The sequence below is a fragment of the Gastrolobium bilobum genome, unplaced genomic scaffold, assembly GCF_033153095.1.
Source record: "Gastrolobium bilobum isolate Gb01-03AN ecotype WA unplaced genomic scaffold, APGP_CSIRO_Gbil_v1 utg21165, whole genome shotgun sequence".
Taxonomy (NCBI): domain Eukaryota; kingdom Viridiplantae; phylum Streptophyta; class Magnoliopsida; order Fabales; family Fabaceae; genus Gastrolobium; species Gastrolobium bilobum.
Genome location: NW_026897004.1, coordinates 81,219 through 106,540, shown reverse-complemented (window position 1 = coordinate 106,540; position 25,322 = coordinate 81,219). Strand labels below are relative to the sequence as shown.

The window sequence follows — 25,322 nt, the reverse complement described above, 5'->3', positions numbered from 1 at the left end:
AGTCTATAACTCTTGAGAGGTACGCGTTCATTGCATAACCGACCTAGGAATCTCTCAGAATAATAGAAGATTTATAATTGATTACCCAACTCTTTAATTTTTAACTAAATAATTCTAGCATTTTTTTTTTATAGAGTACAAATAAATATGCTACAAAAAAAAGTATTCTATAGGAGTGAGAAATTATATGCAGACATTTGTGCATAGAAATGCTTCAAGAAACTCAAAATATTTCGAGAATAAGAAACAAGTAAGAGAAGATAAGTTGGAAAGAGCACAATAAGAATGAACAAACAATTAATTGAAAATTATAAAACAAAATAAGAGCAACTAATTAGTTAATTAAAAAAATTAAAAAATAAAAAGTTTGAAAAATAAACATATCTCATTTTAAGAAGAAAATAAAAAAATCTCGACCACTGATAACTTTTAATTACAAATTTGTAACGGTCAATCATCTAAATGACTCATTTATTCTTCTCTGGTTTACAAGTACAATAATTAAAAACTATATATTTCATTAAGGTAAATCAAGCTTCTATGCAACTCTAACATGAGGATTGATTAATAATGAATGAATAAAATCTTCTCACACCAGAACATAGGTCAAATTCAGATACGAAAAAATTCATTTCCCCGCTTTCCCATAACCCATTAGGCCATTAGGGAGCCACAACGGAATCCACTAGAGAAGACTCCTCCACCAGAACCGCAACATAGGTCCAAAGCCTCACCAAAAATAAAAAATCACCGACATTATTTGATCCAATTTTGGATCATTCATTGATTCTCTACAAGCAACAGGATGGTCCCAGACCACATTCCTTAACCAGAGACCGTAAGTAGAAAAATAATGCCTTCCCCGAGAACAACACCAGGAGTTTTTCATGATTTGCAAGCCCCGAATATAAACAAGTGATGCAGTGCTTTATTATAAGCAGATCAATCTATGCTGAAGTCTAGGCATCAAAGAATAAAAGCAATTACATCCAACGGATACATCATTTTTCTGTCTTCTAATCCCACTAGATTGCTATAGTAGAACTCCAGACTAATGAAAAGGAACGCTCACCTATGATACGAATAAATCTTTGGTGCTACTGTTGCACCAAAGATTCAGTACATCCCACTAATAAAATTATTACATGTCAGCTAAAGTTTTTTTTCTCTGTCAAATTTTTTCTCTCTCCTATGATGTGTAATAATTTCATTGATGGGATGCACTGAATCTTGGTGCAGCAGTAGCACCAAAGATTTATTCCTATGATACATATATAGTGACAAAAAAAAAAAAACTGGACTACTCTTACATAATTCACATATTGACCCGAGAAACTCAACAAGAGTCACACAGCCGCCCGCTGTCTGCCACCATAACTAATTCTAGACTTAGATGGCAAACAAAGATGTTTACTGAAAATACCATTAAATTCTCCATGTTATCATCATCTAATCTTTTATGACAAATATCATAAACTAATTTTCATCTTCAATAATTGTTGTCACAAGTCCAACAGCAATTGTTCTTCTTAATGATCTTAAGGACACCCTTCCAAGTGCTTTGCAACTAGAGAACTCTACTACACAGACTGTCTCGTGCAAAATCACCTGAAATCGGAGACAATAAAAGTCATTTCAAGTTTTTTTGAGTCCGTGGCATCGAAGACGAACAAAATTTCGGGTAAGATTATTTAAAAAGCAAGTTTTGCATTGTTTATTTACCTCAATTACTGCACTTTGCTTTGCAGTAAGACAGCGTGGGGACTTTTTGGTTACCTTACCAGTCTTGGGATCAAGTACTGACAATATTTTTGAAACTCTAGCAGGTTCCTTTGCATGGTGTATATGAAACTCTAACTGCACGTATAGAAAAAGAAAATTGAATTTTTTTCCCCCAATGAATAGAAATTGGATAATAAACTGTAAGAATATCTCATACATATCGTACACACCTGAGAGCCCCCCAATAAGGGACTTGCACCATCCAAGAGAAGTACTTTCAACTCCAAATGCTTTGCAACTGTGACAGGAAAGTCAGGATGGGATAGTACACCTCCTGCCATTACACGACTTCCATCTACACCTAGCAATGTTACAGCTACGTTATCTCCCGCTCTTGCAACCTTGCAGGCATTAGAGTCACGCTCCAATGAGCGTACTGTCCCCACAACAGCTGAAGGCATAACTAAGACCTACAATATATAAATTGTAACACCCTTCCTTGTATGCATCCAAGAGAGTTGTTTGCTAAGCAGATTAGAGTTCTTTAATCATATTTTAGAGACTGAAAATCACTTTTACAATGCCAATTAAAAACTTATAATTGAAATCGGGTTCGTCACAAAAATCAGAGTATACTTTCAAAATTTCTCAACTACTGAAAATATAACTTTCCTGGCAGACCTTTCTGTCTTTAAAAATTCGTATAAAATTCACTTCAACAATTAAAAAAAATATTCTTTGTAATCTAGAAACTAGACCTTCGGGGCTTATAGTTCATATAAAATAATAGTAATTTGGAGGTCGTTTTCCCCTCGAAACATAACTTGTAAGGCGAGAGTTAAAATCAGTGAATTTATATCAAACGACCTGACTTGCAAAAATCATAATAAATCGAGATTTCAGAATTTCGTTGAAAGGTTTATATGTAATGAAACTAGACACCTGGGGCTACGCGTGCATATAAATTATAAGAAAATCAGAGGTCCGTAGCCCCGGGACGCCAACCTACAAAATGCTCGCACAAACAGTTTTAACTTAGCTCTCAAAACGTCATGAATCAGTTTTCGTAAAAACGGTTCTGAAATTCGTTTCAAAACACTTGTTGTTCTTAAAAGTCTTAAAACAGAATGCAAACATAGTTCACTAATAATTTAAACATCCACAATTAGTACAGTCATCCATTAAAATAATTGATTCTCGGTGTTTGACAGTTTGATACTACCGTGTTACCGGAGAATGTGTTGGCCAGACCCATTCCCAGTCACAGCTGGAGTATCATCTCATCAGACACTGGGAATCGTCAAATTCCATACTTCGTTATTTATTCTTCCTTTAGGCAGTACTCAATTACAACCTACTACACATCAGACTTCTCTCTTGAGGAGGTTTCCGTGTCTCATAAATACTAATTCTACTTTCGTAATGTCAAGCAGCGAGTGGATCCAACTCACTACATGACATTCACGACAGTAATCTCAAGATTGAGGCATGGTTCCCACTTCAAGGCAGAATCTCAAACAATCAATTACACATCATACAATTCAAACAACTTAATTCAACTGCAACATAACATAATCAAACAATCCATGTGCACTTTAGTAACAGTAACTATTCAAGTCAAATATTTCAATACATAATACGAACAACACAACCAAACATAGCAGAGAATAAAACAGTACATAGTATTCAACTACTCGAACCACACCTATAAACTCAACTGCAAGGAAGATCAATTCAATTTAACATATCAAGTTCAATTATTTAGCCAGATTACACTTATCATTGAATAACCGAGCTCTACATAACAAGTCAACAACAAGGTAAATCTATACAATACAATCTAGTACATCAGATAATCAAACACTACATCATACCATCATCAAGAATCAAATTGCTCCAAATAAGTTAATTTCAACGGCTGAGCGTAAATAATACCACAAGGGGAGTGCAGTGCATGTCAGGATAATTCTAATATTTCAATTATACTAACTTTCACCATTTAACAGAATAATTCAGCACCTGTCAATCATTATTCAGACAGTTCCTTAATTTAATTCTGACATCCGGCATCCAACAAACAGTTCAACACATGTCACTCATAATTCAAGCAACTCAGGAAATTAATTCTAGTATGCAGCAACCTTCGCAGTTCCATAGCTACTTTCAACAGCAATCAGTTCAGCACTTATTGAACAATTCAACCGTTAAATTTGAACAGCAATGATCACACAACATATACAAACAGCAAGGATTAACAAACAGCAACCAATGCAGCAATCATAACAAACACCCTCCCTTGTATGCATCCAAGAGAGTTGTTCGCTAAGCGGATTAGAGTTCTTTAATCATATTGTAGAGACTGAAAATCACTTTTACAATGCCAATTAAAAACTTATAATTGAAATCGGGTTCGTCACAAAAATCAGAGTATACTTTCAAAATTTCTCAACTACTGAAAATATAACTTTCCTGGCAGACCTTTCTGTCTTTGAAAATTCGTATAAAATTCACTTCAACGATTAAAAAAAATATTCTTTGTAATCTAGAAACTAGACATTCGGGGCTTCTCGTTCATATAAAATAATAGTAATTTGGAGGTCGTTTGCCCCTCGAAACATAACTCGTAAGGCGAGAGTTAAAATCAGTGAATTTATATCAAACGACCTTACTTGCAAAAATCATAATAAATCTAGCTTTCAGAATTTCGTTGAAAGGTTTATATATAATGAAACTAGACACCTGGGGCTACGCGTGCATATAAATTATAAGAAAATCAGAGGTTCGTAGCCCCGGGACGCCAACCTACAAAATGCTCGCACAAACAGTTTTAACTTAGCTCTCAAAACGTCATGAATCAGTTTTCGTAAAAACGGTTCTGAAATTCGTTTCAAAACACTTGTTGTTCTTAAAAGTCTTAAAACAGAATGCAAACATAGTTCACTAATAATTTAAACATCCACAATTAGTACAGTCATCCATGAAAATAATACAATCACAGCAGCATGCCCAATAGTAGAAACCAACAGCAAATATCCAAGTCCTCAAAAGTTTTTACGTCCTCCTGCCATTTTATAAAAATAGCAGCCCCAAAGGGGTGAGAAAAATCCTAGTGGTGTGGCAACAAAACCAATAATGCAACAGTATCAAACTAGGCACAAAATTATAAACAGTCGCTTCAAACATGAAATCCTTTTCATCATATAACCTTTTTCATCATATATCCTTTTCATCATATATCATATTGCGTATATAACGCCTTCATCACGCTCTTAGCACCGTCGTGCGCGTGCCATCACAGTGGAAATTCCATGCACGGCACCATCATTTGGGGAATTCCACTGTGGCCTATGCGGACTGACGTCAACTGTCCCAGTACCCTGATATCAAGGGATGCCTATATGATGCGTGCTCAATCACATGGTCCTATATATATAACTATTCTAAGACTCAAGACTAACATGAATTTGGTACATGCATGCCATGCTATGCTGTCACACACAAACAAAAAGACAAGTGCGGTATGATGTACGGTGCATGCATATATCACCATTTCATAACATATACTTCATGTACATTGGATGCCATACTCCAAGCCATTCTTTCTTTTCATAACATAATTTCCATAATCATAACATTTCCATAGGCAGAATAATTTCATCATTTATGGCAGAATAATCATAAGGCACATGTGAGCAACAATTCACAATTCATACACTAGTCAATAGTCACATCAGGTAATATCGCCTAACACATACCTCGAGTCTTTAACATTTTTAATCAAAACAGCCCCCAAGTCCATCCGGCATCCTTAAGGTTTATGAACCTAATCAAAATACCAAACAGATTTTCTTTACTTCCATTCATTTACAAAACACAAGGTTCCATTTAGAATTTATACTTCCCGTACCAAGTTCATTTTCTGATTTTAAGCTACATTTTCCATGCTTCCATGTACCGATTTACTTTCTAACTTAATTGTTCAAATCTTTTTCTGATTTCACTTTAATTTCTTATAGGTTTAGTCATGGACAAACCAAAGGTTTCTATACATAACATGCACGGTTTTTAGGCCCTTCTTTAGTACATTTATTCGCGGTCAACAAAATACTACTAGCTTGACCTAGGCATAAGCTAATAGACCATTTACATATGATCCATATGATTTTCAGCATTCTGTTTACATACAATAAAACATGCTAGGCTGTTCATTTATTTTTCTAGTTACAAGGGCAGTCCAATAATCTAGATATTTATGTCCATGTTCACAAAATTCAGCATTGAATTAATATGCTTCAAGTCCTATGGCTGTACCAAAATGACAGAATTAAAAGGGGGAAAAGGCCAACATAAATTATCCTACTAATTGCTAGCAAGTAATAAAAGGGTTCCAAAGGCCTACACATGAAATTTCGGTTTGGCCAACAACAAGGTGCTTCACTGCCTACATAATTTTTTTTCTGATTTGTTATTAGTTTACCACACATTGACAATGATAAAAATCAAGTTTTCTAAGACCTGCAAATACGGTTTTGTGCTCTCAACCAGACGCTACTAGCTTATCCTTTACTAAGTATTATCTACAAGGCTTAGTGTATTATAGTGACACTTAAAACATGCAGCCTCTGCCAGTTATAATTACATACAAGGCTCCTCAATTTTCTTAATCCAAGAAGTAGTTCCTAAATTGGTGTGGGGCCATCTACCAAACTCGAATTTCATTTTCTTGCTTACACACAAAAGAAGATCACGTTGATACTTAACAAGGCAGAATGGCAGAGATGAACTGTGACAGAATATTTCCTCCTAAGCTTACCTTCACAGCCGCACATTGAATGGGGGTTGGAGGAGCAATTCACGATTTGTGCCCACTTCAAGTGCCCAATTGTTTCACCATCGTTGAATGGGACAACCACCAAAGGTTCTGCTCTCACTCTCACACTCCTACCACTCAGAAATCGTAACAGAGAACAAAAATAAGAAGACAGACCACACATAACTCATGCGCAGAAGTCAAGGGTGAACAGGATGGATGATACTCACTTGTCTTTGCATGCAAGGAGAAAGAATGGCTCAATCATGGCTGAGTCTTGAGCATGCAGTGGAAAAAACAACAAAACTGAATTAGGACCGATCTAGTAGGAAACAGCCACAAAGAGACAAACGCCTACCTCCTTGCTTGGGAGTTTTCAGCCGAAAGGAGAGGGAGAGAAGTGTGTGAGATTATGTTCCAAATCTCCTTGTTGATTGCTCCACTCAGCCGAAACATGCAGTGGAAAAAGAATAGAAATTTGGATGATCATTTGCCTTCAAGGTAGTTCACGGTTTGTGTACGTGAGAAAAGGGAATGCAATGAAATTCTTTCTTTGAGCTATATTTCTTGTGGCTTGCGGCAGTGAGGAAAAACATGAGAGGCTAATCTGATTCTAAACTAAAGTGGGCAATCCTTTTGCTTGGGAGATCTTCAGCCGTGCATAGAGCAACAAGAGGACAATGTGTGGCTTAATTGAATTCAGGAAAAATTAGATAGAGGCTAACTTGTTGCCTTCAAATTAACGCATAGAGAGGGAAAAGGGGTTGGTCTTAATTCTGATCCAAACAACACAAATAAAACAAATAATAGAATTTCCTTTACCCTCATTGGACGCTAGGTGATGAGGTTGTCATCAACCAATCGGATTGCATGCAAAACAACTTTCTCTCTTCTCATTGGGTGAAATGGACGGCAGGGCAGATTTCTTAGGGTACTTACACCAGTAATTAGAATTTTCTTTAAGATAGTTTAAAGGTTAACAAAGGGTCCGACTAACGTGTCTTAAAGAAAATTGCTTACTATAATTTAGAAATTATCATTTTATATGTCTTCTAGGTATTTTATAAAATTTCGTAGGTTATATTAGTTTAATCCCATTTTTTTAACTAGATTTTTGAATTCTCCAAATATATGTATATATATATAACCACTTATTTACAATTACAATTCGAATAATTTTCCTAACTTACATAAATCCCACTCTAACATAAGTTTAATTCGACTTTCAAGTATGATATCCACTCTTAATTATAATTTATAGAAGTTCCTAATTATGCGGGATGTCACATAAATGATACAGTTATAGAAAGAAAATAGTTTTATTTCATGTCGTGTTAGAAGAGTTTAGGCATGTGATTTCATTCCATGCACTGTTATATTATACAGTAACCACATACAAAAAGGTTAAATTTCCAGGCTATAAAAACAAAATTCAAACTCCAATCACATCAATACTTTCTATCCGAAGACTGAAAAAAATTAAACAAAATTAAAAAGGAGGCCACCATGGTACTCTTTTGCAGCACCATTACCACCTGCAATATTGACCATCGGATCCATTACCTTGTTCATATTTTCACTAAAGCTATTAGAGGTCTTATACGGACCAACAAGTCAAATACAGATTTCACCACAAATAAGATGTATCGTGACTATCTGGGGTTACACAAAACTGAGCAAAGAATGTCCTAAAACTTTGCATGACATTGGGATATTATTTTATATCATATTCAATGGAATGAAGGATGATATTGCACGATACATGCTTAACTAGCATTGTTATGGGCAGTCTTTACTTCAAGAGAAAATTTAGATTTTAGAAAAGAGAGGAAACTATATATGGATTGAGAACTTGGCAAAGTAACGCGAAATACAAGGTTGCACGTGAGGACTTGCATGTGATTTAACCCAGATCGATGCAAGTCAAACAATATTCTGGGTTTCCAAATCAGCATCTTCTTCGTTACATAAAATGCTAAAGCTATTGCTATAATAAAAGGGAAATTAGTGAAGGTAATCAATTTTTTTTTTTGATTTTGGCATAAGTCTGATTTTGTTACATCTTATACTGCTTTATTAAAATTTGTATTTAATGAAATGCATTTCTCTAGTATTTATGTTGGTTGTGTCATAGGGGGAATTAATTGGTAACGAAGAAGATGGAGCAACAGAGATCCATTTGCTGAAGTCGTGTATGAATGAATTCAAATTTCTCTGGCAGACCCGGGATTTTTTATAACAGGGGATAAAAATAAAATTATAAAATTACAAATATTATTAAGACTAATAGGAAATACTAACTACCCGTGATACTTCTTCAATGCATATACTTTTCATAATGATACAAATATGAAATTGAAATATAAAACATAGAAAGCACAAATGAGTTTAAGTTTATCAGCAAGACAACGACACCAAAATATATGTATATACTTTTTTTAGGTAAATGATCGCCTATAATTATATTAACAAAATTTACAGTCTTAGAAAAAAAGAAACAAATGTTTACCTCAGTTCGTGGATTTTTAAAATTTTAAGGTTTCATTCAGAAGGGTTTCACCCCGCTTACGTTACACTTTCATTTTTCATAGATGCAATCACACCAAGAGTGAAAAACACAACAATGCTCTCTCTGGCTTTTCTCTTTCAAGAGTTTTATTTCACCCAAATATTACATTTAATAATCATTACATAGAATACATATAATCTTCTATTACAAATATATCTTATTAATCAATTCGTAACACTATAAACATCACAAGATAACACAAGGAATAATGAACAGAAATATTTTCATTGACCATAATTGATTCCGCCGACAATTATCCTATTACAAAATTTTCTCACATGTCCCCTCACTACTCCAGTCAAATTTTTTTCATTCTCATTTTCACACTTGCATTTTTCTCCAAGTCTTTCCATTTTCTCTCAAATATTTTTTTGAGCTCTGTTGCCATTAAATGAACAGCATTCATAGGAGGATTATATGTCATGGCATTTGAAAAGGTCAATCTAACATCAGCTGCAAATTCCTCAATGCTAAAGTAAATATTTTTTTCCAGCTTGGATTTAATAGTGCCTAAATCCATGGGATGAGATATGACTGTAAAATAATCTGGAATATTCAATGCCACAGGATCCACTGGCTTATTAAAAGCCCAGCCATGTATGTGGGATGTTAGACTCTTCAGAATGGCAGTACACAAAAAAGATGTTTTTCGATCTATCTTCTGCCTTTTCTCTTTATGGCCCTCGATAATACCTTGTGGTCCTCTCTTGATGGAACCTGTCATAGAGGATTTTTCCTTTGAATTAGAGCACTCATTCTCATCAAAGTGAGATCCTATTTCTCTAAATTCATACTTTTTCAATCCAGAATCAACTTCAACCCTTTTGGTAGTAAGTAGTAACTTGAAATTTGATTTCTTACCTTGTATTGTTGTTTTAGTAGCACCCATAACGATGTATTAAAACAAATTGTTTGAGGATAATGTTTTGATTTCCAAATTCTTAGGATCCAGAAGGCACACTTTGCTGCAAAGGCATCAAAGAAACAATACATCAATCACATATTGGATAGCCCAAACAAGGTGGAAAAAAAATATAGCAACAGTCCCAGCAAAAATAATGTAACCCAATTCAACAAGCATAATTAATTTAGGGATAAAATATAGCACCATACGAGGAAAAAAATCAAATATTAAATAACACCATATATCAAACACATTTTTGCGCAAAGTAAATCACATTTTTTATAAATTACCAAAAAAAAAATCACATTTTTTATAACACAAACGCTGGCATGCATATACCAGTGAATTATATTAAAAAAGAAATTGACATCAAAACACCAAATTCGGACAATTTTTTTTTTACAACTTGCATAAACCCAGGCCAAAAAAAACTCAAAACTATCCAAAACCCATATTCCCCGACACCAGAAATAAAAAAATTTGGGAAAAGCTTTAATAATATTCCTACGGTTTGCTTTAAAATCAAAAATACCCTTTAACATTTTTTTAAACAGTAATGGCTCTGTGATATAGAAAATACCCCTACCCTCTTTATCACCATTAATACATTTATGTGTTTCTTTTATTATTGTCCCTGTTTTAACAACAAATATAATCACACTTTGAAGGGTTTAAATAAGAGCAATAATGGAGGTGGGGCACGCAGCTGTTAAGGAAGAGTAGGGTGTTTTCTACACTAGTGATGTTTTTTTATTCAAAAGCAAACTTTAAGAGTAAAATTATTCAAAAAAAAGAGAGAGGAGAAAAGCGAATACACAGAAAGTAACCAAGAAGTCCCTAATCCCGCCCAGTTTGCCATTCATATCGGAACGGAAGGGTTTTTTCTTAAAAAGAAAAAAAAAAACTGAAATTTTGAGTAAGCAATTTTATTGAGAGAAGCAACTTTATGAGAAAAACAAAAAAAAATAAATAATAATTTTTCATGACAAAACTGTATCGTGTATATATTAAAAAAAAGGGCATGTCCGAAATCATTTGTCTGCGGTGAAGAGAAAAAAAAGAAGAGAGAGAAACTATAAATATGATAAATAGACCCCACTCTATTTTTTCTCTTTCGAGGCAGACAAAAAGTTTCTACCTTAAAAAAAATGGGGAGTGGATCCTCTCATGTGTAAAAGTGGTCATGTGGTCATGTTATTTGATCACAATTACTCATTTAAAAATTATATATTTTTCTCTCTCTTATCTCATCATCAATGAATGGTTGTGATCAAATAACATGACCACATGACCACTTTTACACATGAGATGATCCACTCCAAAAAAATGGGTGGAAGGAACTCGTTCTCATTCTTCTTCCTAATTGTATCAGACAATTTTATTGAGAAGTTATATTCCCAGAAAAGAAAAATACGACAAAACAAAACCATCTTACCCGAACAACAGAGAGAGAGAGAGAGACAGAGCGCCGAACCACAGGGAGGGACCACACTTGCAATAGGGTTTTACTCGCAACAGGGTTTTACTCCGAACAGGGTTTTAAGTTTTAACCGTATATATAACCTAATTCAAATTTTTCACTAGTGGAGCATAGATTATAATCTCTACAACCACCTAGAGATTAGAGAAATTTGGGGCAGAGAACCGGTGGGTAACCAGAAGAATATAAAATAAATTAAACTAAGTTTTTGATCTAAGAAGAGAGAATAGTAGATGAGAAATGTTGAAGAGTGAATTGGTTTGGTTAGGTTAGACCTCTATTTATAGTTGAAGTTTTGGGCTCAGATATGGATTTCGTGCATTTATTTCCTTATTCTTTATTGATGTATCTGGCTCAGATTTTGGCTTTATACACTATTTTCCTATTAATTTCTTATGGCTCAGATTACATCTAACTTATTTGCTAACTCAAGGCTGACTCATTATTGACTCATCATATCTAATCAACATTACCAATCAACATTACCAATCAATCATTACCAATCAATCATTACCAATAAAACATTACCAATCAATCATTACCAATTGAACATTACCAATCAATCATTATTAATCAATCATTATCAATCAAACATTATCAATCAAACATAAATGCTTAAATCATCAATCAATTAATAATCCAATTAATTACAATTTATCATCTAATATTTATATATATATATATATATATAAATATATATATTTATATACATATTAATATTATTTTATTATAAATAATCTAGAGTATTACAAAGTATAAAAATTATTTTCCAATAACACTCATATCGCACAAAATAATTTTATCAAAAATAAAATTAATATTCTACTTTGTTATCTATCACCATAAAATTTATATATATATATATATATATATTATTATTACTACTAATTTATAGTTTATTATTATCATTATTATTATTATTATTTTATTAATAAAAATATGGGGCATTACATTCTACCCTCCTTAAAAGAAGTTTCGTCCTCGAAACTTAAAAGTTTGAGCTCCTCAAATTAACTAAAAGGCATAAGGTTAAAGTTAATAAAAATATGGGGTATTACATTCTACCCTCCTTAAAAGAAGTTTCGTCCTCGAAACTTAATTAATTTTTTTTTAAAACCACCTTAAAAAAAAGTATGCAAACAACAAATAATCATGCATAACCAAGCAAACAAGACAACATAGAATACAATAAATTTAAAACACTACAAATTAATGAATTGTTAACTTTAACCAAGCTAAAAGAAAAAAGTTTCAAAACTGAATATCTTCTTTAAACAAATAGAAATTTTTATTGCATCATTTTAGATCCTAACCGTTGATTTCTGTCCATCAACGGTTATAATTTATTGGATCAAAATTATTAATTAATTAATAATAAATTTGGCCCATTAATTTATTGGATCAAAATTATTAATTAATTAATTAATAGATTATTAAATAATTAATTAATAGATTATAACTGTTGATGGATGAAAATCAACGGTTAAGATCTAAAATGATATAAGGTTATATCCTTTGAAAGGATATATGTTTTTCCCAAAAATTTATTAAAATTAAATTCTAATTTAAATCCTTCTGGTGATGTAACTTTTTTTAACAAATTGTAAGTGTATTGAAATTAAGTTTATTTTATTTTATTTTTTCAAATAGTTAAAATTAGAAATATATTCATAACAATGATTTTTTTTAAAAAAAATTAACATATTTATAGATCATAAGTTGATTAAATCAACCTATTAAAATTGAATCTTTATTCAAAATTAGTTGAAAAATATAATACCTTAACGAGTACATAATTAGTTTATAATTTCACTAATTCAATTTCAATTTAATTTTTAAAGTATTGGTTCATAGTTGTTTATATCAATTGATTCAATTCCAAGTTAATTTAAATATTTTCAATATTTTCATTCATTAAAATCCTTTTTATTAAAAGAAGGGGAGGCATTTCAATAAGGGATATATCGGTCTTAGAGTGATTTTTTCTTGTGAATAAACCCTAAATCCGTGTTTTTGTTTACGCCGGTAATAATTCATTTAAACTATTGTATATACTGAATCAAACATGAATCTCTTATAGTTCACACTTCACATCCTTTATATTCTAATTTCTTTTTTGTTTAAAATTTATGTGCTCAACATTTTATTTTATTTTTTATTAAACCACCAATGCTGAAAAAACAAATCTTATTCTTTTTGCATCTTTTAAATTGCAGCTCAAAAAACACAAACTTGATTCTATTTGAAATTCTTTGATAGACATTGTTTATTATATTACTGTAATTATGGGTATTTTAATTCACATTTGGAAAGATCCTTGTGGGAACGATAACTTGGATTCAAAGACCCTATATTACTTGTGATTGCGTATACTTGCGCATTTCTTGTATAAACATTAGCAACACCAACACAAACCACTCAAAACTAATGTGAAGGCAAACCTGTTAGTTTGCTTCTATTCTTACGGAGCACACAGTAATAACAAGCAATTAACATTCAAAAAAGAAAGGTAACCACTATGGGAAATTTTGAGGAGACACACTTTTACAAGTCTCTCTACCAAAGGACCACATTCTGATTACGGCTTGGCGTGCCAGTTACAGAGCTGGCATTGGCCTCTTTAGATGAGAGTTCTATAATCCACAACCAGAATCATAATGCTGTCCATCTGCCTTGTTCATCTTATCAATTAATGAGTGCCTGATATGTGAACCAACCACCCAAGCTTCAGAAATTTTTATCCCAGGAGAGAAACTTATTGTCAAAGGTGAATTTGGGTTGCTCAAAGCATCCTCCTGCAATATATCTCCTATTCTAGACAGTATGCTGAAGGCTAAACTTCCAAGAACTCTGGAATATGCTTCCAAAATGGAATGCCCAATATCCTACAGAAATAGAGTAACGTTACCTCCAAATGTTTGCTATAAATTTCAAATCTTGAATAAGGAGAAACTTCTTGTCCTCAACACCTTAGATACTTTTCGTTATGTTGTCAATTTATCTCTTTTCTCTTTTAGTTGACAAAATAATTTAATATAACACGGAGTTTTCATTTTCTGAGGGGGAAAAAAACATTAATAGCATTGCAAATGAAATTGATAAAACGAAAACATATGTAGAAAACTTTTCCCACTCAGAATGACTATGAAACGTTTACATAAAACTGACCTTGCCATTTTGAACTTTCGCAGCATCCAGAAATGTTTGAGGAAGGTTTGGGTATCTGATTTTAGTCAGCTTTAAAAGTGTTTCTGCACGGTCCAACAATAATCCCATCTTTTCCATACCTCCTAATATGGGGTCCTTCATGAAAGACCATGAAGTTCGAACTGGGGATTTGCCATTATCTTCTCGCATAATTCTCTCTTTCCATGAATACGTAGCAGCTTCCAATTTATTAATGGTCTCTAAAGCACTATGTTCAGATTTCAAATTGAGAGATTTAAGCATTTCTTCTCCAGAACTTGATTCAGCCATCAAAACCTTGTGCAGCTCCTCTCCAAGGCTTGCCTTTCCAGACTACAAGATAGAAATAGATTTCGTTAATGATGCAATAAGGATTGCAATACAAAAAAAAGTCTACCTAGCACTATGATTGCTATATTTCTTTATCCAAGAATGAGAAGAAAAAAAATCCTCAGGATCAGGGTTATCTCAAGATGCAGTTTTCTTGTGCCTGAAACTACACTCAGATTAAGGGCCAATAACATTCCTTAAACTACATCAGATTTCTTTCTATTCGTGATCATACTTCACACCTTTAACCCCACTCAACCATCAGCTTGTATAGACTACATCAGAACTCCTTCGTATTCATCATCATACTTCACAGTTCACACCTTTAACGACACTCTAATGTTGACATGGATTTATCCCATTTTGTTGCTATCTTGTTGCCTGCTAACCATCACTAACGGAGAGCAGTTTCCTTGAGGCTAAAAGGATTTTTTTTTTAAAAAACTAAGATTGAATGTTATCAACCCTCAGAGTTGATCACCTTCAGAAGTGCATCCTTAATTGTTGTTGGCACGGGCATTTCAAGCAACATATTATCATTGATAGCTTTTGCGGCCTTGAATACTTGATGTACTACTCTTCCCTGATGAAGCAGCCTCTTTCTTTCAGCATCAGAAAGCCCAGTTCTTGGTACTTTGGGTGATGGAAGCCACCATCTTTTGCTTTGTCTTCCACTTGTGTTCCTCCCTTCTGCTTGGCTTCCTCCCTCTGCATACCAAAACTCAGTATACCCCATTGAGTCAAGTGTTTCCTGTCAATCAGAATGCCAAAAAGATAAAAATAAAAATAAAAATAGAGTCTACTAAGCAACAGAGAGTTTCATAATCTTTAATGAGAATGAAGAGATGACCTACAATAAGCATAGAGTCCAACTTCTGAAGTGCTGGAAGATTTAGGCAAATGTCTGGACGAGCTTTCGGGGTCATTATCTGTTCAAAGATGATTACTACCTTATTTTACTGCAATGTGATATTTATAAAATATTCCACCCTTTTCTTTCCAGTCCAAATTAAAGATACCTCAATGATCCCACCATTGACACAATTTTGCTTAGCAGGAACTAACTCAACCATGTAGTTGGTAGGAGACAGCAACCAGTCCATTTCTCTTCGCCATTTGCTCTTCCTTTCTTCAGATAGTGGTTCCAATTTCCACAACTCACCAAAAACTGTCACTGCATGTTTCCATCTCACATTTAGTTTGGCTTAAAAACATAACCAGTGAAAGAGCAGAAATGAGCAACGTCACATGTTGCCCCGGAGGTGGAATTCTGGGGATGTATACAGGATTTGAAAAAAAAAATTATTTGCCATTTTTAACATAAAAGCTTTGACAAGGCAGTCCACTTGTAAAGAACCAATTCAACTCAAAAACTTAAGCTATTAGGTGAGGTCACATTAATGGTTTTATATATCTCAATACGCTCCCCTCACACGAGAGTCCACTGGGCTTGAAGGGTGGAGAATGCACATGTCCACTTACCTGTGCGAAGAAAGAAACTCCACTAGAAAGAAAGTGGAGGACGGTGAGGATTGAACCCAGTACACTAAGGCTCTGATACCATGTAAAGAACCAATTTAACCCAAAAACTTAAGTTATTGGGTGAGACCACATTAATGGTTTTATATATCTCAACACCACTTCATTTTTTCAGTGATAAATTTTATAAACTATATGCACTTATTAATGGAACCAAAGTAAAAAAAAAACAAGCACTTATCAATGGAACCAAAGTGAAAAAAAAAAATGCACTCAGAGCCAACCTGCTAGGTTTGTGATGGCATTAGACAACGCTAAAGCTGTATTGACACCCTTAGTTCCTCCTGTAACATCATCACCTAGCAACAGTTTTGCAAACTTTTCTTTAATGGCTTCTACATCTGAATATTGGATGGCATAAGCCGGCTTTTCTTTATCATAAAAATGTTGAGGACTTTGTGAGCGTTCCAATTCTTTCAGTACTTGTTCATATCTTTTCATTGTCAAACATTTTGAAGAGAATGATCCAAAAGCATATTTACTGGATGAACAACTTGAGTCACCATCATTAAATGAATCAGTCATACATCCATCTCCTCTACTAGTTCTGCTTTCATCTTCGTAAGATTGATTATCTAGTGTGCAACTTTCATTATGTGTCATAATCCCTGAAACGTTCCATTATAAATTTATAAACATTATGATTTCCACACTTGCTATGGTTAAATTGAGCAATATAAACCAAATCCTCAACAACAAAATGAATATCTAGCTATAAATTTAGAAATATATTCTCAATGGTGCTGGAAAATAAAGCAATCAAAAGATACAACTAAAGTAGCATATGAAGACATAAAAATAAAACAAAAAATATGTAAGCACCTTGTTTACAATTGAAGCTCTACCATAAAAATGACTTTAGTACATGATTACAATTAGTTGCTGTTATTCAAGGGAAAACTTGTACGTTTTCTCCTACGTACTAACACAAACACAAGTTGCATCGGAAATATAACTGAACTGCACAGCTTCATCTTATGAAGTTATTGGCAAGCTTCTTTAACAAACCTATAAATGTGAGTCATAAATACTCGAGATCTTCAGAAGTAGTTAGTTATTCTATCATTCGCATTAATCATGAATAATTATCATTTGAGATTCCACTTTTCTCCTTCATGGATGTTCTGATAAATTTTATGACGCTTTCCAACAACAAGGTCAAACACCTCTGCTGTTCGTCTTAATAAATTGATTGGACCTAATGGCTAATGCAATATTAACAAGAATACATGTTAGACTTGCCAATGTTAAAATTATTTTTATGTCTTAATGACTTTTAAAGTATATCCGTGTGTCTGACATACTGATTGTTGATAAACCAATGTGTTGTTTGGACAAAAGAATCTATTGCTTTGCTGTCCTAGGAAGTACTTCCATAAAGACATGTCAGATAACGCACCAACAACACCACCCCAGGTTCACAGCAGAAAGAAGGGCATAACCGTCGATCAAATTTGTCCACATTGTAGATGTAGCACACGTAGTCACATGCAAGTGTCACAAGGCAATTTGTTTATTTCTTTTATTTTTTGACCTGTGTTGCGAGGCATAGAAGTAGAAAGGCACGAGAGTTCCACCTCCTTTCTCCTTTGTGTGTAACAATAATAAGGACAAGAGACAAGAGAGAGGCCTGGAGCAGAGAAGAGAATCCTTCACACGGGTCCCATCGAAATAGAAAGAAAAGATTTCCATGTTAAAGGACCAAGACCAATCACAGGCGGGGGTGCGTCCCCACACCTGATGATGAAGCCTTTCATGAGACCGAGGGTCCACCAACATGTTTTGGCTCTTGATGGATAACACATTTGATCGAAGAAGAAAGTTCAATTAAAAAAACAAATCAAATCTTGTAAACTTGAATAACTACTATCGTTATTCTTTTTGAATAGGATGTCACTGGCATGACCATATTCTTCTAATTGTTATTCTTTTAAAAAAAAAAATTAAAAAAAAAAATTCCTGACTCATGAAGCATGTAGGTAATTAACTCTTTTATAATCAACAATATTTTTTTTGAGGGTAATTGATTTTAATTCTCCCATCCTTTTATGGATGTATTGATAAATAATAGTTTTGCTACAAAAAAAAGTAGAGGTTGCCGGATCCGCCGCTAACCCGCAAAAAATAGTGCTACATGAGTGGGTTCGTCTCTTAAAAATGAGTAGAAAATATCAATTCGTAACTTTTTATGGCGGGTTGGTGGATTTGAGAGTCAATCCATTTAAAAAATAAAAATTTAAAAAATAAAAATTTGAAAAATGTAAAAAAAATTATTTCATAAGACTTTTTTTTTAATTATAATGGGAATTGAACACTACAAAACACTGTACTACACACACATTTAACACTCACACCTCACACGATTAGGTTAATCCTAATGGTTATTTATATATATCTGATAAATTTTTCATATTAAGATAAATTTTTCATATTAAGATAAATTTTGTGGATATCATAAAGAATTAATATGATAAATAAAATACTACTTGGTACTAAAAATAATTTAATCAGACGGGTCAACTCACTCTCGGACGACCCACTGTGCCGGGGGCAGGCTCAGGCGGGTTCATGGGTTGGGATTTCCAACTCAAGGAGTTTCGAGCCAACCCACTGTTTACATCCGTACTTTGTCACCTCTTCAAAGAGAGAGATTACATACACAAGAATAAAAATTGGGAGTATGGACTTACTGTCTTGCTCATTAAAATCAATGCTAATTTTGGTTTCCCTTGTGCAGCAAGTTAGTCTTTTTACCATCTGCATGGTCCTTTCCTCTCTGATGCCCCTCCACTGCTTTAGTTTGAATTCGAACTTCACTGAAAGGTCTCTGTTATTTCAATAACTCCCATTCTGTGTCCTATACCAACAAAATCCCAATATTGTTATATAATAAACTTTTTTCTCTAACACATATACATATATTTTCCAATAAAATACAAAATAAGGTCCTCATAAAACCAAACTATATTCTCAAAACAAAATAAGGCTACAGAAGGTACGATACGCAATTATTGCACCTAACAAACTATATAATATTTGAATAATATAATATTTAAATCAGAAAAGTATTTGTCATTTTAAATAATATAAAGTTATGTCATTTTAAGAAAAATAGACATAAAATAATAATTTTTTATTTAAAATTTAAATTAAAAAAAATTTATTTACTTTCTCTCCCATGATTTTCATTCTTTGTATTTATTAAAAGAACAAATATCTAATCCTATTTAAAAATCGAAACAAGGCTACACATGTATCGTGTTATGTGAAACGGGGGAACAGTAATCAAAATGTCACTGTTCATTAATTTTTTTACTTAAATGCCACGCGAACAATCTTATTTTCCAATCTGTCACGGAAGTTTGCTGACGTGTCACGTTTCTAGTGGACACCAAGTTTGCTACTTTATGTAACGACCTTCGAACCTTTTTTTTTAATTTGGTACTTGTTATCCACTACAAATGTGACATGACAGCAAACCGAGTTCACTACACCGAGTAGCAAACTTACCCCCCGTGACAGATTGAAAAACCCGTGACAGATTAAAAAATAAGACTGTTCGTGTGATATTTAGATAAAAAAATTGATAAATAATAGCACTTTAGTTCGTGGAACAGGAGGGAAAAAAGTGAAAAAAAAGTTAAATAAAAAATAACACAGCTTGAGCAAAAGGTATTACTTATGGTAACTTTTTGAAAGCATGGTTGAAATGTGTAAGAGAAGAAAGGTGTCTGATGCAGCATGTGTCACGCAGATTCAACCTTTTCGTCTACTCATTTTTCGAGATAGTTACTGTTGAATGAATGGTTTTTTATTTTTATTTTTATTTTTTAATATTTTAAACGGAAAAGTATGAAGATCCAATCAAAAAAGACAATTTGGATTTAAAATAATTAAGAGAAGACATTAATTTTTTAAATTTTTTTTTTAGAAATTAATCCTAATTATCTTTTTGAGTCAAATTAAAAATCTCTGATATTTTCACGGATTTGATTTTTTGAGCCGTCTATGAAGCTAATCTAGAATTCGGATACGAATCTAAAGATTATGATATTTATGTCCCTCCCCAGATAATGTTAATAGAATTCGAATCGAAATCCTCAATGAGGATCAGTCTCTACGCTACCAAATGAGCCACTGCAAGAAGTTAATTTTTTTTTTTCTAGCTCAAACTTCAAACTTCTAATTTCAAATTTGTGGATGGAAACGCAATAATGAAATCAGTTGCGGCGGTTTTAGTAGGTCAAACAAAGCCAAAGCCACAGTATATCGCAGGGTCCCAAAGTGAATGAGCAGAAAAATTGAAGAAAGAAAGTATAAAATAGAGAGTAGAATAGAGAAAATACCTGAGCTACTCGGAATGATGGATCGAGCTGTGTTGCACAGGTTTGTTTCAAGCTTCAGTGGCATAGTGAAGTTGTTAAATTTCAGGTTAGCTTTTGTGGAAATAAACAAAGAGAAGAAGAAGAATGAATGAATGAACAAATTGAACAATGCAGTAACGGTGATATGGGTGTGCATTTAATACGAGAAAATTGATTAAGCATAGAATTGAATAGAATGATTGATACTAGAAGCGCATTTGGCCATGAAGACAGCAATGAGGCTCTTCTCTCAACAGCGCAACGTTACTGAATCTGGACCGTTCGATGAAGCGGGATCCGGTGCATTTGGTTGCTCTGGATTGCGCTAACGGTCACGATGCCAACGTGATAAAATGGTTAAGGATTTTTTATTTTCATTTTTTTTGGAAGAAGTGGGCCCAAAGATGTTTGGGTTGGGGGCCCAATGATAGCGCCGTATTCTGATATCGAAATAAATTACTTGTTTTTAGATGCGATTTCGAATTTCAAAATTAATACTTTGCTCAATAAGTGCCATCTGTCCAAGGGAGTTGTACTTGTACATCATTTAGTTAACCGTCCAAGGTAATCAATACATTACAATTTTTCTTGTCAGAATTTGAATTTAAAATTTTTGCTAATAAATGTTATTATTTGTCATTCTCCAATAGGTTACTAATGATTTTTCATAGTTGGAATTTAAATGAGAACGTTAGGATGAATTTAGATAAAGATTTTTTAATGAGGCAATTTTATTTTATTTTTTAGTATATGAAGAGACAATTTTTAAGTATAAAGCAGAGAGATAAAGTGATGGGACAAAAATTCGTTCTCATCTAAGCTCATTTTGATGGTAAAATTTCATTTGTTCCTTCATCTAGTGAACAATTTTTGCATTAAAAACACATGTTTAGATCTTTATAACAAAAACACAGTAAGGAATGAATGATAAAGTAATCATTTGAGAAATATAGGAAAAAAAGGAACAGATTGATTCATTAAATACATCTGCTCCACTAACTCAATCTCTCTGACCACTTTGCAAGAAACGTTGAAAAAAAGCTTCCAAAAAGCAGAAAGAAATGTGCGCAGCAGAGAATAAAGAGTTACCATTGGGTGAGAGGAAAAGCAAGTATGGGAAGTGCAGAAAGAAAGACAAATCTCAACAATTAGTGTCTCATCCAGCAATTTGCCTCTCAAAAGAACATTGTTCACACCGCCCCTTTCATGCAGTCAAGAAAGCAACTCAAATGAAATTACAAGCTTTTCCATCCACTCTTCTAGCCTATAAATAGGACGTTCCAACACGAAGAAAACATCGAATTCCTTAAGAAGAGATCACTTAGTTTCAGTTTTAGTTTATACTATTCAGTTGTATACTTTTTAGCAATAGTTAAGTGACAGCAACCTTTCCTCTATTCTATACCTTCCATTTGAGACTCCTCACGAGCAACCTCCATATTTCTCCATTTTATTTTCTTGTAACCTAATCTTGTCTATTAATATAAGTTGTTATTTCTTTTCTCTTCCAATTGTTATCTCTGAACTGAATCTCGGGTCTATGGGACTTCAGTTTGGAATAATTATGTTTATAGTAATAGTCATGGGCTAAGTTATTTGTGAAATGGAAAAGCTGTAAAGTTCTTAAAGATCTATATTCAAAACTTTTTCATTGAAGCTTTTGTATTTTTGTGATTAAGTGGGCTTTATTATTTGTGTATCAATGAAAATTGAACTCATACTGATAAAGGAACTTTCATAAAGAAGGGATTTCAGGCAACTTAATCAGAGGAGGAAGGTAGTGTTGTGAAAACAACCCTGCTGGTTGCCTTAGGAATAAGGAACCACCTGGTTCACTGAAGGTAACTTAGTAACTGTTGGAGTCAAGGGAACCATAGGTATATGGAAACTTGTGAGCCATTAAAGTCCATGAGCTGAGAAATCAGAGTTGGCAGTAAAAAGACCTGAACAAATTTAGAAGGTTAAGTCTTAGGTTGAGAATATAGCTATTTAAGAAATGTTTTTATCCACTCATATTGTTGTCTCTTAAATATTGTTATCTTGTAGTTATTTTCTTTCATAAATCTTGTGACTATAAAACCAAAACTCCAATGAATATTGTCGTTCCTTCTCCCATCAAGAAGGATTTGATATATAACGACGCGAGGAGTTGTTTGAAGTCAGACTAAACTTACTATCTTTGAGGAACGTTTTTCAAGATAGTAGGGAACGAATGAACAAACAGTTCAAATACTGTCTTTTCTTTTCATTTTAATACTTTGTAAAACATTTCAAGGTATTATTTAAAGTTCTATCCTCGTGGGAACGATAATCTGGGCATTAATAACCTCATTTATTACTTGATGCGTGCACTTGCGCACTTGGGTTGAAATCAAGAGGAAACAAATGCATTTCTTCTTTATGAACTAAATACAGGAAACATCCTTAAAAGAACATCTAAGCAACCAACAAGTTCACACCCAACATAAAGCAACATGGATATTAATGAAAAAAAGATAAAATATAATGTGAATATTGATTATCTAAACTCTTGATGTTTTTTATAATTATTTTGGATACAAAGGAAAAAAAAACAGACTAACTAGAGAGTTACAATTATGGGGAAAACAATACCCCTAAAATCACTACACAATCTATCTCTATAGCCATTAGGAATCTCCTTGAAGACTTTGGTTTCCCAGCCATGTAAGTGGGCTTGGGATGCAAGCCAATCAGCAACATTATTCCCTTCTCTATAGGTGTGAGTAACTTTGATTTCCCAACTCTTCTTCATAAGCTCTTGGGTCCTAAAGATTAGATTGGACAGAGGGTGATTGGATTGGACACCCTTATGAAGGAAATCCAAAGCAACTTTTGAATCACTTTCTAGGTGTATTTTCCTAAACCCTTGGTCCCACGCTAGTAAAAGGCCAGCAAGGATTCCCCATAATTCAGCCTTGGCTGAGTAGCCTGTACCAAGGTTTCTAGAAAAACCAAGCTTCCATCTTTTCTCTTCATATCTGAAGACACCTTCGTACCCTGTAACATTGCCATTCTTGGTGCTAGATCCATCTACATTCAGTTTTATCCAATCAGGTGCAGGGCAAAGCCTTTAACTTGAATTTTGGCTTTGCTATTTTGATGGAGGTTAGCTTTATGTAAATTTTGTGCCTCTACATGGTTGCGTAGGAAAGTCTTGGCATTCTTGACCACACCTTCTTCGGAGAAGCTTTTGTTAGAGAAAACAAGGTTGTTTATTTCATTCCAAATCATCCGGCAATTTATACCAAATAGCTGAGGCCAATCTGTATTACCATAATACTTAGGATTATGACCTAAATTCTGATGGAGCCAGTTGGACATGTTGGAAGAAATGAAAACAACCCAGTAGTTCAGGTTGATTAGTCTCTACCAAACTCTTCTGCTCCAATGATAGTCTCTAATCATGTGAATGGTATCTTCAGCATGGAAAAGGCATCGAGGACATTGGTTAGAGTCAGCCATGTGTCTTTGAACTCTATGATAGTTTGTTAGAAGATTATCTCCCATGAGAAGTCAAAGAAAATTTCTAATTCTTTGGGGTCCGTCCCAATTCCAGACAATGTTCCAGTTAAATTAGGGGGCAAAGGAAATAGTCTCGAAAAGATTGTGATAAGCAGAGCTGATTGTGAAGGACCCATCACTAGAGTTTTCCCAAATAGCTTTATCCAGACCAATCGGGGGGAGGGGGGAGAATCCCAGCTATGGCTCTAGTAGCTTCAGGAATGATCAAATGTTCAAATTTGTTCCATGCCAATAAATTGTTGTCACTACCCATCTCTCCGACTTTCCACTCTAGAAGGTCCGGAGATAAGGGCTCTGTAGAATAATTAATGAGGGGGGAAAATTGGAGACCCAATTATCAAGCCAAAACATAGTATTCTGGCCATCCCCTATCATAATTATGGTGTTTTTGACAATCATAGGCCAGACTTTAGAAACACCTTTTCATAAATTAGAAGAATTTTGGATAGGTTTCAAGGAGGGAATCATTTTATTCTCTACCTTGTATTTGCTCCTAAGCACTCTAGCCCGTAAGGCATCTAGATTAATGATGATTCCATGACCAATCTTCATAACATAGGCCTGTTTTAGCTTTCTCATAGATCTGAATCCTAGCCCACCTTCTGTTTTGGTCTGCAAATAGAGTTTCAAGGGAAAGCATGTACTTTTCTTGACCCCTAGCAAGAATCCCAAACGAAGCCTCTAATTTTCTTTTCCAAATCTTCACAAGTATCACTTGGAAGATAAGAATTCTGCATTGTGTAGGTTGGGATAGCAGCCACCACTGCCTTAGCTAAAGTTACTCGACCAGCCATAGCTAAAGAAGATTGGTTCCAAGCATTGAGTCTTTTGTTTTCTCTAGCCTGAGGCTTCACAAAAATGGTTCAAGACTCGCT

At 33.8% G+C, this 25,322-nt stretch overlaps 2 protein-coding genes and 1 pseudogene across 5 annotated transcripts; all 3 read right to left on the bottom strand.

Moving 5' to 3' along the window:
- Positions 1-496: 496 nt before the first annotated feature.
- On the bottom strand, positions 497-7,265 carry LOC133303305 (uncharacterized). 4 transcript variants are annotated; one of them, XM_061503197.1, is made up of 6 exons: positions 6,891-7,265; positions 6,763-6,808; positions 6,536-6,663; positions 1,953-2,083; positions 1,723-1,857; positions 497-1,608 (listed from the first exon to the last, which is right to left on the bottom strand). In XM_061503197.1, exons 2-6 carry the CDS (start codon positions 6,798-6,800, stop codon positions 1,477-1,479), a joined length of 564 nt encoding a protein of 187 aa, XP_061359181.1. In that variant the 5' UTR covers positions 6,801-6,808; positions 6,891-7,265; the 3' UTR covers positions 497-1,476. The 4 variants fall into 4 exon arrangements, with proteins under 4 accessions (XP_061359181.1, XP_061359182.1, XP_061359183.1 ...); XM_061503198.1 differs by having other exon boundaries at positions 6,763-6,802; XM_061503199.1 differs by adding an exon at positions 5,478-5,545 and having other exon boundaries at positions 499-1,608; positions 1,953-2,192; positions 6,763-7,265.
- Positions 7,266-9,399: 2,134 nt separating this feature from the next.
- Positions 9,400-9,990, bottom strand: LOC133303303 (transcription factor GTE12-like). The gene has a single exon (XM_061503194.1). The coding sequence runs from the start codon at positions 9,988-9,990 to the stop codon at positions 9,400-9,402; it is 591 nt and encodes a 196-aa protein (XP_061359178.1).
- Positions 9,991-13,815: 3,825 nt separating this feature from the next.
- LOC133303306 (rop guanine nucleotide exchange factor 14-like) lies at positions 13,816-21,018 on the bottom strand (annotated as a pseudogene).
- Positions 21,019-25,322: the final 4,304 nt, after the last annotated feature.

Excerpts from the sequence above, each read along its gene's own strand:
- LOC133303305 (XM_061503197.1), bottom strand. The coding sequence starts at position 6,800 with ATGATTGAGCCATTCTTTCTCCTTGCATGCAAAGACAA. Across the intron at positions 6,664-6,762 it reads CTCCTTGCATGCAAAGACAA|GAGTGTGAGAGTGAGAGCAG; the intron begins GTGAGTATCATC and ends TCTGAGTGGTAG. Across the intron at positions 1,858-1,952 it reads CCTTATTGGGGGGCTCTCAG|TTAGAGTTTCATATACACCA; the intron begins GTGTGTACGATA and ends CTATACGTGCAG.
- LOC133303303 (XM_061503194.1), bottom strand. The coding sequence starts at position 9,990 with ATGGGTGCTACTAAAACAACAATACAAGGTAAGAAATCAAATTTCAAG.